The 15636-nt window shown below is 43.3% G+C and overlaps 1 protein-coding gene across 10 annotated transcripts in view; it reads right to left on the bottom strand.

Annotated features, from left to right (window-relative positions):
• The window catches only part of amot (angiomotin), a 45949-nt gene extending 30567 nt beyond the window's left edge, over positions 1-15382 (bottom strand). The window contains exons 1-3 of one of the 10 annotated variants that reach the window (XM_080307405.1): positions 11434-15382; positions 2168-2227; positions 707-764 (exon numbers count right to left, since the gene is read on the bottom strand). In XM_080307405.1, coding sequence (XP_080163531.1) covers positions 707-764; positions 2168-2227; positions 11434-11460 — 145 coding nt within the window. In that variant the 5' untranslated portion in view covers positions 11461-15382. Of the gene's footprint in view, positions 1-706; positions 765-2167; positions 2228-7459; positions 7555-10172; positions 10325-10599; positions 11054-11433 lie in introns of those variants that run through there. The other 9 variants (XM_026182122.2, XM_026182125.2, XM_026182124.2 and 6 more) reach the window with 9 other exon arrangements.
• Positions 15383-15636: the final 254 nt, after the last annotated feature.

Genomic DNA, 15636 nt, shown 5'->3' with positions numbered 1-15636 from the left:
TCATATTAAACACTATGAATTAAGAATGGGACATCACTCAATTTCATGTGTGTGAGGGCAGACGAGCTAATACTTTTGACAATATAGTGTAGCAGGATAGGCACAAGTACCTGGGTATCCCACACTCCAGTGATGTCCATGATGATGCATCATCTGTGGGGCAAAATACCTGAAGAGGCTAAGACCAGCGCTGAGAAGCCAGACACTGTGCTGGTTGGCAAGGAGCAGAAAACTGCTTTGATAGAAGTGGCAATCACAGATAACAACTCCACCAAGGAGCAGCACAAGAGCCTTGAGAAGTACTAGTTGAGAAAACAACCTAAGCAGGTGTGGAAAGTCTAGACGAGTGCCGTTACCTCCCAACTGGGAAAAGTGGCTTTTCCCAGTTGGGAGTTTTCTTTTTTGAATACAATCATCTAATCTCAATATTGCTCACAGTATTTATAACTGGTAAAGCATGGAAACTGGTAGTGTCTCTTCTACTTTCTTCTTTGAAAGTAATGGTGGTAGGCAGGGAGCTTCCTGGTGCACGGTCACCACTTTCAGGCACAAGTTCTACAAAGCAGCAATAAACTGAGGGAAAGTATATCAAAGGATTTGCAGCAAAACATACACAGTTTTTCTGTTGCATTCAAATTAGTATGGTTTCACTGACAACACTGAATGTGATCCCTGTTCGATAGAGTAGAGAAAAGAAAATCATTACATCTAGTTTCTGTTATCCTTCTCATTCTCAAGGAGGAAGATGCTTTTTTCCGAAACATCTGTTGGCAAATAAAATATGAGACAAAAGGAGAAATAAGTTAGTGTTGGTGAGATGCCTGCACTTCAGCAAAATACATATACAACAAAACAAAAGAGTCAAAGTTAGAAACATTTGTATTCAACATATTAACGTTCCTGAGTCTGACAGCCTTCCTAAGCTATAACAGTGGCTCAATCCAATCTAATGTTATTTATATAGCACCAAATCACAACAACAGTCGCCTCAAGGTGCTTTATATTGTAAGGCAGACCCTACATACAGAGGCAAACCCAACAATCATATGACCCCCTATGAGCAAGCACTTTGGCGACAGTGGGAAGGAAAAACTCCATTTTAACAGGAAGAAACCTCCGGCTTCCTCAGACTGTGGTGCTGTCGTTTCGATTCATTTTACAGAGAATTTTTTGGGAACAAAACTCAAAAAGTACTTCTTATAAAGATGTATGTTCAGTAGCTACTTTTTCTATTATTCTAGAATTTAACAGTCAATGTCATTAACGAATATTAAAGCAACACAGAGGCAGCTTCCAATATCACGTACCACCTGGTTGCACTTTGGCATATCTACTTAATATCGAATGGCTGTTTTTCATGGTTCATTCACACAAGTGTGGATTCTGACATTTAATTTGAAAGCCTATCAGCGAATTGCTAATGTAACATAAATGAAGTTGTAAAAGTCATTTTTCACCCACATGTCACCTTGTAGTCTGAAGCTTGTGGCAGCTCCGACATGACTTTTCACATAAACATGTTTATACTTGAACGAACTAGACTGCATGTTTGTCAGTGTATGTTCTGTCATCCAGGTTATACTAGTTTAAGGAACATGGAAGTGACTGGATTTCTCTCATCCCAGAGGAACTGAAGAAGCCTCTTGGATGAGAGATGAAATGTTGTCAGGAAACTTAAAGACATCCAGTCAGTTTCTTTCAAAGCTCTTTAGACTAGACTGCGTTTAAACACGACAGAGAATTGCAGCTGTTAGCTGAATAACTTGCTTTGTTCACAGACACAGAAGGGCAATGTCAGCTTTCTATTGGAGGAGAGACTCTCCCCTCTTCATTAAATCCAAATTCCAGTTGATCATTCATTTCGTGCCAGATTATACCTTAGTCTAGTGTATTAGTATGAGATCAACTCTCAAAGGTTTCTAGAGCTATCAAAAGCAGAATGGGGAACAGGACGTCTGGTTGCACTGAACTACCACCCGTCTGTTTTCAAGAAATCTGACAGCAATAATAATCTAAATCTCAGATTTGGTTAGAGCTGAATCAGGTGACCTTGAATCCTCCTTTATTATAGTGCCATAGGTGGTGGGCAGCTCCTCATAATGGAATGAGTCCTCTGAGCACCACGTTCCACGTAACCGTTTTTCTCTACTTTCTCTTTGCCCCTCACCTCCCACGTGGCCCTGTAGACGGCTGCTTCTCCCAAGCCTGGCTCTGTCAGAGGGCCTTCCTGTTAGAAGGAACATGGTCAAAATGGTGACTTTATGCGGACTCAAAATCAGTTACAGACTTGTTACATATGCGTGTTATTTTTGTCATATTCATTTCAATGGATCTTCCTGTTGCAATCTGCATTTTAGTTCGTTTGAAACATTTGACAACACAAGAAGAAAACATTGGTGTACACATACTGAATGACAGCCAAATCTGTTTCCTGTTTAAATACACACAAAGGATCTGGACAATGAACAAATATTGGATGACAAATCTAGAAACTGCTTATCTCTGGCATTGAAATCTTTTCAGGTTTTGGGAAAATATGTTTTAGGCACCAGAAATAAGCATGCATAGTAATTTAACTGCTCTTATTCTTACATGAAATACGTGCACCCATACTCCACTGCAGCACAGACATGTATAGTTCGAGCATACTTCAATATTGCCATTTCCTGCAATTGCAAACATGTTTTAAGAGGCAAACTGGCCGTTTCCTCATCAGCAGCAAGTGGTTAGGGTCTGTTGGGTCATCCGTTACTGGAGTCAGATGCCATTTAGACAAGAATCAGTGTTTATTGTGTGCACATTAAAATTGTGCACATTGTACTACAGGTAAGCAGCACACCATATCTTTTCACAGTGCTGCGGCCTAGCTTCAAATCAGCAATCCAAAGCGATCCACTCCCACATTAGTAACGGGGAGTTCATCGGGTGGAAGTCTGTCTTCTTGGCCAGTTTGTTCCAATGGTTTGCCTTTAGTGTTCCAGCAGATTATGCATCCTGACAGAAAGTTCCTCAGCGCCGAGTTAGCAGAAGGAATCCAATATTTCTGTTGCAGCTCTGAGAGCATATACAGTCTTCCACAGTGTCCAATCTTCTCGTGTGTGTCCTGCAGTGTGGTCATACGCACGTCCTTTGGGATAATGATTGGATGCTTCATATGTTCTGGCATCGCAGCAGCAGCGAGGCCACCTCCAACTCTCAATACTCCATCCAGAACCAAGCTGGAATTATAACTATAACAACTTTAATTTGTATAGTTTCAAATATTAATTTAATGTTGAATCTGCCAAATTTGACAAGAAGACGTCAAATTCACAAAAATGGGAAAAAAGCTGAAAACACAAAAAACAGCATACAGTGGGGCAAAAAAGTATTTAGTCAGCCACCGATTGTGCAAGTTCCCCCACTTAAAATGATGACAGAGGTCAGTAATTTGCACCAGAGGTACACTTCAACTGTGAGAGACAGAATGTGAAAAAAAATCCATGAATTCACATGGTAGGATTTGTAAAGAATTTATTGGTTAATCAGGGTGGAAAATAAGTATTTGGTCACCTCAAACAAGGAAAATCTCTGGCTCTCACAGACCTGTAACGTCTTCTGTAAGAAGCTTTTCTGTCCCCCACTCGTTACCTGTATGAATGGCACCTGTTTGAACTCATCATCTGTATAAAAGACACCTGTCCACAGCCTCAAACAGTCAGACTCCAAACTCCGCCATGGCCAAGACCAAAGAGCTTTCGAAGGACACCAGGAAAAGTATTGTAGACCTGCACCAGACTGGGAAGAGTGAATCTACAATAGGCAAGCAGCTTGGTGTGAAAAAATCAACTGTGGGAGCAATCATCAGAAAATGGAAGACATACAAGACCACTGATAATCTCCCTCCATCTGGGGCTCCACGCAAGATCTCATCCCGTGGGGTCAAAATGATCATGAGAACGGTGAGCAAAGATCCCAGAACCACACGGGGGGACCTGGTGAATGACCTGCAGAGAGCTGGGACCAAAGTAACAAAGGTCACCATCAGTAACACACTACAACGGCAGGGAATCAAATCCCGCAGTGCCAGACGTGTTCCGCTGCTGAAGCCAGTGCATGTCCAGGCCCGTCTGAAGTTTGCCAGAGAGCACATGGATGATACAGCAGAGGATTGGGAGAATGTCATGTGGTCAGATGAAACCAAAGTAGAACTTTTTGGTATAAACTCAACTCGTCGTGTTTGGAGGAAGAAGAATACTGAGTTGCATCCCAAGAACACCATACCTACTGTGAAGCATGGGGGTGGAAACATCATGCTATGGGGCTGTTTTTCTGCCAAGGGGACAGGACGACTGATCCGTGTTAAGGACAGAATGAATGGGGCCATGTATCGTGAGATTTTGAGCCAAAACCTCCTTCCATCAGTGAGAACTTTGAAGATGAAACGAGGCTGGGTCTTCCAACATGACAATGATCCAAAACACACCGCCCGGGCAACAAAGGAGTGGCTCCGTAAGAAGCATTTGAAAGTCCTGGAGTGGCCTAGCCAGTCTCCAGACCTCAACCCCATAGAAAATCTGTGGCGGGAGTTGAAAGTCCGTGTTGCTCGGCGACAGCCCCAAAACATCACTGCTCTCGAGAAGATCTGCATGGAGGAATGGGCCAAAATACCAGCTACTGTGTGTGCAAACCTGGTAAAGACCTATAGTAAACGTTTGACCTCTGTTATTGCCAACAAAGGTTATGTTACAAAGTATTGAGTTGTATTTTTGTTATTGACCAAATACTTATTTTCCACCCTGATTTACCAATAAATTCTTTACAAATCCTACCATGTGGATTCATGGATTTTTTTTTCACATTCTGTCTCTCACAGTTGAAGTGTACCTCTGGTGCAAATTACTGACCTCTGTCATCATTTTAGGTGGGGGAACTTGCACAATCGGTGGCTGACTAAATACTTTTTTGCCCCACTGTAAGTGTCTAGAGTCGCCTTCAGCTTGTTATCATAATCCTGGGTTTGCCCATGGATCTCCTCTCAGTGTAACTCACCAAGAGATGTCCAGCTGAACCATTTCAGCTGACCCTGTTCTATAAAAATGTTCCAACAGTCTTATGGCGGTTTGCAAGAAGCTTCCACAGCCCCGCACAGCGTTGTACCTCAGGCCATGGTACCGTCTGCCGGAGGGCAGGAGTCTGAACAGGCTGTGGTTGGGGTGTCCCCAAGTGGAAGCCCATCACTTGACTACGCCGAGAAATTCTGTCCATTAAAATAATAAAGAGGATGTGGGCCAAAGGGCAGCCCTGACGGAGTCCAACGCATTGGGAACAAGTCCGACTTGTTCCTGGTAATGCGAACCAAGTTCTTGAAACAGCTGTACAAGAACCAACAACAAGGGTCCAGACACTCCACGCAGCACGTTCCATAGAACATGACAAACGTAACAAAATTTTGCTAAACGCCAAGATCAGAGTTTATGTGGAAAAATGAATAAAATCTTATTCAGGACAGGATTTTTGAGGATTTGTTTCTGTAAACAACTTTGACACCAGTGTCTGGGGATATATAACCAAAATAACAGTTGTCTCAAGATGTTTATTTTGCAAGGCGAATAAAGAAAACCCAACAATCACATGACCCCTCATGAACAAGCACTATGGCGATAGTGGGAAGGAAAAACTCCCTTTTAACAGGAAGAAACCTCCAGCAGAACCAGGCTCAGGGACAGGGGGGCAGCCACCTACCACGTGTAGTTGGGGTGGGGAGACAGGGCAAAGACACGCTGTGGAAGAGAGCTGGAGATTAATAATAACTAATGATTAAACGCAGAGTGGCGTATAAACACACAGTGAGTGAAGAAGAAACACTTTGTGCATCATGTGACGACCCCAGCAGCTTAGATTTACTGCACTGTTCCAGACATAACTAAATGCTTGGTCCAAAAAGGAACGTTTAAGTCCTTAAAGTAGAGTGTGTATCGGTCACCCTGAATTCAAACTGTGAGCTGGTTCCACAGAAGAGAGGCCCTGAAGCTGAAGGCTGCCTCCCATACTGTAGTCAGCAGCCTCCCGTACTGTTCCCATAAAAGCCCTAGGAACCACTAGTAAGCCCATAGTCTGAGAGCAAAGTGCTCCAATGGAGTAAAAGAGTACTACGAGGTTTTTCAGATAAGATGGGGCCTGATCATTCAAGACCTCGTGTCTCATCACTAAATATTGTAGCAGCCAGCAACCATTGGTGCTTCAAGGCACCAATTTGAGGACACCTTGTATATACCTCTGCGATGCACTGGAAATTTTCATGTCCACTGAAGCACTGTAGACTCAATAACTACCAATCACCTGGCATTATCTAAAATAGCAGATCCGCTTCTTTATCACTCCCAAGGAAAAGTCAAAGCAGAACTCAGCTGGCTCTTCATGCTCATCATATCCACCAGCCACATATCCCATATGGAAGGATGTTGCTGCAATTATTTCCCAAACCCTGGGTATCTTGGTTTATACAAGCTTTGGGTCTCCAGATCTCAGGTATATCCCGGAAAATATGGGTAAATATGCCTACCTTCTGAAAGTAAATGGACTGATTCTTATCTACTCTCCTGGGGTACTCAAAGTATTAAAATAATAGAAGAAAGTGAATGTTGTATTAAGTACTCACTAACATTCCCACTTGGATGGACGCATCGGAGAGCAACTTGGGGTCAATATCTTGCCCAAGGATATTTGGCATGCGAGGGATCAAACCACCAACCTTCCAGTCAGCAGATGACCTGCTCTACCTCCTGATGTACAGACACCCTGTCATGTTTGCAGCAAAATTACAAAATGTTGGCTTCAGAAGCACCCCCCACAAATTGTATTAACATAATTAAACACCTTCATTTATTAGACCAAATGACTCCATCTGTTTACAAAAGGATTTGGGAGAAAAGCGATGGAAAAAAATTCCTATCTTGCCGGCACAACCGACCATTAACAACACCTGTTGACATACATGAGAGCAAAGACATAATCCAACTGATGCTACTGTAACACCCATGACCTCTTGTTTTGTTGGTTCTTATATCCTTTGTTCATGCAATGAAAGTGGAAACATGAACTTAAATCAAAAGTTAAAATACACTTATGTTTAAAATAATGTTGAAAAATAAGGAATCCATGTTTATTTAGTAAGCCTCCATTCTCCTGATGTTCTCTGACTGTTTACATCGTGCTAAATTATATTACAGAGTCCAGCGTATGCATTCAGTTTAGCACATTTGATACATGTACTGGCTAAAAGTGTTAATAGTTTCAGATGTAATGCTTCAGAGATCCCTGCTAGAGTGAAGCCTTCAGAAAAAATACATGCAACATTTTTCTTCCCACCTGTTGGTCTCTGCTGCATGGCAGTAAAGCGCTGATTTTATCTCTACAGCTCAAACCTGAATTCAGCGTCTGTCCAGACCTTTTCTTTGTTTTTAAAATGATATCATACCTGTGTGGCTCAAAGAATCCTTCCTTATAAAGCAATCCCAGTGAAAAAATGTCTGTTCCACTCACAGCGATGTGTACCTGGGTTTTGAAGGTTTGAAACAACGCACCTCTTTTCCCGTTTCTTCCCACACTCTGACAGGTGGAGCTCGGAGGTGGACCTGGCAACTATTCAGCTCCAAGCCACACCTTCATACCTGTGCACTAGTGTAATTGCTTAACCAGCATTGACTGTCAACCGTCTCTGTGATAAGTGTTTCAGACCATGACATTGTGACTCTATGAACAACAGGATGGACTGTGGGATCACATTTTTCCTCCTGTTGTCTTTAAAACTATAGAAAGACAAAATAGTGGGAGTGCTTTCATACTGCAGATGCCTTTCCTGGTTAAATGTACGCACTGCACTTTATTGCACATGTATTTACTCGGTCTAAGATAAAGCATGAAAATATTCAGGACTTGAAAAATAAAACCCATGATGATTCTAATAAAATAAATAAGAGTCAAGAACAATGTGTAGACTTGTCCTCGAGACGGCTCATGCAAACATGCTTCTGTCACCTGAGCTCAGCACAGTATAACATGCAACACTTCTTTAAAGATCTGTGGAGCACCAACATCCACTCACACATCTGATATTAAGTGAAGACCACCAAGATGTTTATGTGGAACTGTCTGAAGGCAGACGTCCTTATTCTGGACTTTCTATATCAGTATAACAGAAGAGTGCTGACTCAGTGTCCGTCGTTCATGTTGCAGATGTTTCTTAAGATCAGTGCAGATTGTTCACGACACATAAAATGAAAGAAGCAAGCAGAATGATGCTGAAGCAACCGCAGATATTTAAACTGTCAGATACAATATTCAAGAATCAGGTACAACACACGGGTGCAGTACGTGCTGGGGTATGTGGCTGGTGAAAACAAGATATAGCACATTAAAGGTTGGAGCCAGCCTTTTCTGATCTTGGAAGCTAAGCAGGGTGAGGCCTGGTTAGCACGAGGATAACAGAGGATAACGGGGGTAAACGGTATGTTGGGGGTGTAACCAGCTGTAAGTCGGACTGTGATCCCAGTCAATCAGCAAACTGTTGACATGTTAGCAAACTGGCTGCTACGGCTGATAAAACAACAGCAGCAGTGAAAATAAACGTCACAGTTTAACACGGAGTTTGTCTACACACAAATGATCAGGAGCAAAAGGTCGTAACCACGAGAACGAGCTCTGGTGCAGGGAAAACATTTTTCTAGCAGTGCTTCTTACTGTCATAACCATTCAGACCTTTACAGGGAAACGCTAGCTCGGTGCTCCATCAAACCACTGATCAGCAAACCTGTGAGCTTCTCCCATCCTCCACTGTTTGGTTTACTCAAGTCTACAGTAAAGATACAGGAGTTACATTACAATGTGACCTCTGACCTCACTTCCTTTAGGTTCTGTTTAGTTAAACTATGCAGAACTCTGACATTTCTAGCATGAAAACCAATGAGGAGTTTATTTTAAAGGACCTGTATTTTTCTACTGCTGATTATTAAAACAAAACGATGTCTCATCCAATTACTCGAAAAAGAAATGGAATACTTGTTTACTAAAATAATCAAAAGCTGCCGCTCGCGTCCAAACCGTCTCAGCCTCTGTCCTGTGCATCCTGCTCACTCGCAGTGAAAACTTGAACATCTCCTGTCTTTTTGATCTAAACACCATTTTGTAAATCTTCCCATTTTCTGAGCTGCGATCCTTCAGTCACAAATCCACCCGGCTGCTGGTCTCTACCTCTGCCGACCTCTCAACCCCAGGGATTAAAGTCATCTACCTTCACTACTTCTGCTAGTTGCCGGTTCAGTGTCACACTTGGGAACAATGCTTGTGTGACTGCGCTGTGCCAAGTGTACAGTTTGGTGGAGCGAGGATCATGGTGCGGGGCTGTTTCACAGGAGCTGAGCCCGGCCCCTTCAGTTAAAGAAACTCTTACCCCAACATTAGACATTAGCATGGACTGCCCCTTTCACCTCAAGCTGAACTCCAAATTTTGGAGCAGCAAATGTCTTTCGTTGAAGAGTGCTGTTAACAAATATCTTCAAATCAAAAGAAAGGCCCAGTGACTGTACAGCTACACCTTCTATTCCAGGGATGTCCAACTCCAGCTGTAGGCCAGGAACGCCGGTGTCCTGCAGGTTTTAGATCTCACCCTGGGTCAACACACCTGAATCAAATGATTAGCTCATTACCAGGTCTCTGGAGAACTTTCAACCTGGTCAGGAGGTCACTTAGCAATTTAAATCAGCTGTGTTGGATCAAGGACACATGTAAAACCTGCAGGACACCGGCCCTCGAGGCCTGCAGTTGGAGTCTTTGTGTTTAATGGCAATTCAAGCTTATTTAAAAGCTACAATTTCAAATATTTTACAAATACAAGTTAATCTAAATCATTAAACTCAATCTTGTTTAGTCTTAAATTAAATGAGAATTATCAGAATTTAGTCTGCGTGTGTCAACAGAGAAACTAAAGCCATGATGCTGGGTGGAAATGCCGAACCCCCTGTAAGGGTTGGGGCAGGCTCGTGGGACACAGCTCGTGCCCAATTTGGATAAACAGTTGGGAAAATGAATGGATGGATTTCCCAATTAAAATCACTCTACGGCTTTTTGCATAGAGTGAGTTTTCTTGTTTATCTGGTCAGTTAAAGATTTCCAGTTTAGTTTCTGTTACTCACTCTGAGGTCCAAACGTCACATACGCAGATTACTGTGCGCCTGTGATAACTGACAGTACACCGCTGTGAATGCAAAACAACTGTTGAGTCATCCACTTCAGACTGACCCACTCCAAGGACCCCACGTTCACATTCAAATGTCACACAGAGCTAACTGGAGTCCTACTGATAAGGCCAGGATGCAGTAAAGGCTACACCCACCTACGCGTCACGCTGTCAGTGAATTGGCACTGATTATTGAAGTTAATTCAAAGCACACATGACTGAGTCCGAAGCCAATCCAAGCTTCACGAACGACGCGCTGAAAGTCTGGTTTTTCTCAGCCGTTTAGTTTGGTGCCGTAAAATGACAACAGCAGGACTGAAACAGTGTGACAAAGATAAGCGGAGCATCCGGTTGATGTGCGCGCACACACGTAAATGATTTACCTGAAGAACCTGGTTTACTTTCCGAGCCCGTGAGTTCAGTGAAACATCCTTTTGTTCGCTCCCTGCTGCTCTGTCGTCTCCTCGGCACCAACTCTCCTGAAGTTACGAAACGCGCTGCTGCAGCCGCTCCATCTTGGACGTCACCGAGGGCTTTTTATTCTTTCACCGGGGAAAAGAGTTTGTTAGAGGCCAAGGAATCTTTTTCCATGTTGGGAGTAAAGAAAGAAGCGGTACATGAGAAGTGGCAGGAAGCACCCCCTCCCCCCCACACCGCCTGGCCTCAGTATGAGAGGAATGTCCATCCTCCCTCCCCCTCCTTAATGGAAACTGGATGAAAAAGTTTTTGGAACAGGGAAATCCCTCCTTCTCTCTCCTGCGCTCCAGACTGGGCTCTAACAAAGGTCTAACCAGCAGGAAAAAGTTACAAAGCACAACTCTGCGCCCGAAGTGTGTCATCAGACATGATCAGTGGTCGTTTATTAACCTCGCTCACGTGAAAAAGCTGAAGAAGGGGAAGAAGTGACAAAGAGGGCTTTGTTTCCCGGCAGAGCTCTGCTACATTTAAGTGCTGTCGGAATTTCGTGAGAAGGTGCCCATATGTTGGTTTTGCTTCACGTCAGTCGGCCCAAATCCACATGCAGTCATTTAGCACCATCAGTTTCAAGCCCTGCCTCGACCCTGTGCCGATAATAATGCGTTACTATCAATCTCCTGTATACAGAGGACCAGGACCCCTGTTGCTGTGAGCTAACAGTGCTAACCTCTGCTCCACAGGTCTATGGTGGGCTTCAGGGCTGCTTCATCATGTGATTTTCATCACTTCTTTTCACTTACTGGCGTTTTAGCTTTGCCATCTGCCATTCAGCTTCCAGCTCATTTCTGTGAAGTCAGTGAACGGGTGCAGGACTTGTGACCAGAGTGGGCTCTGTGACATCTGCACTGTATTCTTATATAGGTCAGTACATGTAGGCCATCTTCACCAGAAGGTGGCGCTGCTTTATTCAACTCTATTACATTTGAATTAGAGCCCTGGCAGATCTTTTCTTGGACCCATATCACTGTGTTGTAATGGGACAAATGCAACAACACATTCTCTCCTTGCGTCTTGGCTAACACACACACACGTTCACCAACCACAGTCAACATCAGGAGGAATGAACATATTTAGTCAAGTTGATGCTATAAGCCAGGCTACCACAGATTTAGCTTAACTAGAGGGATTAAAAAGAAGCTGGTTAACCAGGGCTCCTCACAGGCTGACCGGATCACACTCATTCAACAGTTATTTCCAATAAACCAGCTTCTGTATATCATACACATATTATATTGAATATTTTCCTACTTATCTTATGAGGAACACTTTTTTTGGTTTACTTTGCTAAACATTTTAAAATGCCCCATACCATGTTATGGAAATTAGACATAAATGAATCTGCACAAACAGGTTGTCAATGTGAGGTTTAATTTGTCTTTGCAAAGGGGTCAGACAACAACAGTGCATCAGCAGACTGCAATGATTCACAGAAACAAGTTACAGTGCATCCAGAAAGGATTCACGGCGCTTCCTCATATTTTCATGTTACAGCTTAATTCAAAAATTTAATTCATTTCTCACTTCAAAATTCTACACACAAAATGACAAGTGAAAACAAGACTTTGATGTTCTTGCAAATTTATTAAAAATAGCGAACAAAAACATTACGTGACATTCAGATCTGAGCTAAGGTGCTTCCTGTTTCCACTGTTCATCTGTCAGATGTGTCTACAACTTGACTGGAGTCCACCTGTGGTAAATTCAGTTTACTGGACTTGATCTGGAAAGTACACACCTGTCTCTGTAAGGTCCAAACCATGGACAGGTGTCAGAGCACCAACCAAGCCATGAAGTCCAAAGAATTGTCTGTAGACCTCAGTGACAGGATTGTATCGAGGCACAGGTCTGCAGAAGGGTACGAAGAGATTCTGCAGCATTGAAGGTCCCAATGAGTACAGTGGACTCCATTATCCATAGATGGGAGACATTTGGAGCCACCAGGACTCTACCTGGAGCTGGAGGTGTCCAAGAACCTGATGGTCACTCTGACAGAGCTCCAGTGTTGCTCTGTGGACAGAGAACCTTCCAGAAGTCCAACCATTTCTGCAGCACCAATCAGGCCTGTATGGTAGAGTCATCAGACTGAGCCCACTCCTCAGTAGAAGGTGACGGCTCACCTGGAGTTTCCCAGAAAGCACCTAAAGGATTCTCAGACCACGAGAAGCACAATTCTCTGGTCTGATGAGACAAGGGTTGAACTCTTTGGCCTGAATGCCAAGCGTCATGGCACCACTCCTTGTCTGCCAATAAAATCGTTACAGTGAAGCACAGTGGTGGAAGCATCATGCTGTGGGGATGTTTTTCAGCAGAGGGAACTGGGAAACTGATAGAGTAGTCAGGGTCGAGGGAAAGATGAATGCAGTTATGTGTCCAGAGCTCTATGGATCGCAAACTGGGACAAAAGTCCATCTTCTAACAGGACAACATTCCTAACCACACAGCCAAGACAACAAATGAGTGTGCTGATGCATGCTCAATCATCCAGGTAAGCAAAAAGTTGATTCTGTTCATCTGGATGTTTTCAGTGGGAGAAACATTTCATCACTCATTCAGGTGACTTCTTCAGGCTCAGCTGACGGCAGGTTTCCCCAACCTTATAAACAGTACAATGCTGTGATTGCAACCACTGCCCAACTCTCTGTGAATGGTACTCATGGCCTTTGATCAATGGTTGTCGATCATGGTCATGACAATTTGCATATTAATGATCCAGAATCTCAGCTGCTGACGATAATTTTCCACAAACTATCCAAAAGATAATACACAATCACAGACATGCAGAATTATAAAGTCTCTGGCCCCAACTCTGGAACCTTTTGAGAATCTCTTAAAAAGATTCAAATTAAATTGGCCCTACTACTACACTCAGTCTGCTTCTATTCTCCCAACTGGAGCTTACTCCAAAATGAAGCAGGTCTTCCAAACATGGGACAACCTCCCAATGTCATTAATAGGCAGAATCCACGCTGTGAACAACATTGTTTCTAAATTCATTTTCTTGTTCCAGAGACTGTCCCTGTTTCTACCAAATATCTTTTAAGAGAAAGTTTTTAAGCAAAGCATTACTTCCTTCCTACGGCATGGTAACATCTCAACAATAAGTAGAGCAGTACTTCAGCAGTGTGTCAATCTGAAGGAAACGGTACCCCAATCCAAGAAGTCTGGATTGGCTCTCTGTTTAAAAGTCCCAACCTCTGATGCTATGGGTCTTTGTGGCAGTACAGAGCTTAGATGGAGCCTGATAGGTGAGGGGATTAGCCCAGTACTGACTGCCTCTGTTATCCAGGTGTCTTCCCTGCCTCCTCTGATAAGAAAAAACAGAGACCTGGGCAGCCTTGCAAGCCTGGTCCTACCAGTCACACCTGTCCTGGCAACTCCCCTCTAGATTGGTGCACTTGATAACTGATTTGGTTACATTTAGTCGCCTGGAAATAACTCTCAAGGGTCTGTTACTATAAAAGGGCTGGCGCAACCTGTAAGAGCCATTTATACTCATGTAAATTTAACCTAATATCCAAGTGTTTCTTTGAACTCAGTCCACTAAGAAATTAGTCACTGGGAACATCCCTAATTATATATACCAGTCAAAAGTTTGGACACAGCCTCTTATTTAATGCTTTTCTTTAATTTTACTGCATCTACATTATATATACATGTTAAAGACATCTAATATATGAAGCAAGATTTATGGAATAATGTAGCAAACAAAAAAGTGATAAATAACTCAGCTGACAGGCCTATTTGACGAAATTTGATGAAAACTATATCACATGAGGATCGGCCCAGGAAAGGAAGACCAAGAGTCTCCTCTGCTGCTGAGGATACATTCACCCGAGTCACCAGCCTCAGAAATTACAAGTTAGCAGCAGCTCAGATCAGAGCTCCAGCAGCAGACACATCTCTACATGTTCAGAGGAGTCTGTGTGAATCAGGCCTTTATGGTCAAACAGCTGCTAAGAAATGGTAAATGGCCTGTATCTGTATAGCGCTTTACACATTCAGTCATCCACCCATTCACACACACATTCACACACTGGTGAAAGAAAGAAACCACGACTAAGGAAAAGCATCATTGAAAGCAAACTGACCCAGCATGGCTACCACAGCATCCTGCAGCCACAGGACAGGACAATGAGCCCAAACACACCTCCAGGCTGTGTGAGGGCTGTTTGACCATGAAGGAGAGTGATGTCTGTGCCAGATGGCCTGGCCTCCACAGTCACCTGACCTAAACCCAGTGGAGATGGTTTGGGATGAGATGGAGCGCAGTGTGAAGGCAAAAAGGCCAACAGGTGCTCAGCATCTCTGGGAACTCCTTCAATTCCATGTGTTCATTCATAGTTTGGATGCCTTCAGTGAGACTCTAAAACAGTCATGAAACTAAAGAAAAAACATTAAATGTGTCCAAAGTTTTGGTAGTGTACCAGCTGGAGAAGATGTGGAGGGTGAGGGTGGTCCCCGTGGTAATCGGAGCACTCGGTGTGGGGACTCCCAAACTAGGCGAACGGCTCCAGCAGATCCCGGGAACAACATCGGAGATCTCTGTCCAGAAGAGCGCAGTCCTGGGAACAGCTAAGATACTGCAGGACCCTCAAGCTCCCAGGCCTCTGGTAGTCCCGAGCTTGGAAGATAGACCGCCCACAACGGCGAGAGCAGAGTTTTTCATACACACACACACACACACACACACACACACACACACACACACACACACACACACACATATATACATACATACATATATATACACATATATATATATACACATATACATACATATACATACATATACATACATACATATATATACACATATATATACAGTGGGGCAAAAAAGTATTTAGTCAGCCACCGATTGTGCAAGTTCCCCCACTTAAAATGATGACAGAGGTCAGTAATTTGCACCAGAGGTACACTTCAACTGTGAGAGACAGAATGTGAAA

The sequence above is a fragment of the Astatotilapia calliptera genome, chromosome 10 (genome assembly GCF_964374335.1).
Source record: "Astatotilapia calliptera chromosome 10, fAstCal68.1, whole genome shotgun sequence".
Taxonomy (NCBI): Eukaryota; Metazoa; Chordata; class Actinopteri; order Cichliformes; family Cichlidae; genus Astatotilapia; species Astatotilapia calliptera.
The sequence above is the reverse complement of the archived record's forward strand: the minus strand, read 5'-3'. Positions and strand labels throughout refer to the sequence as shown.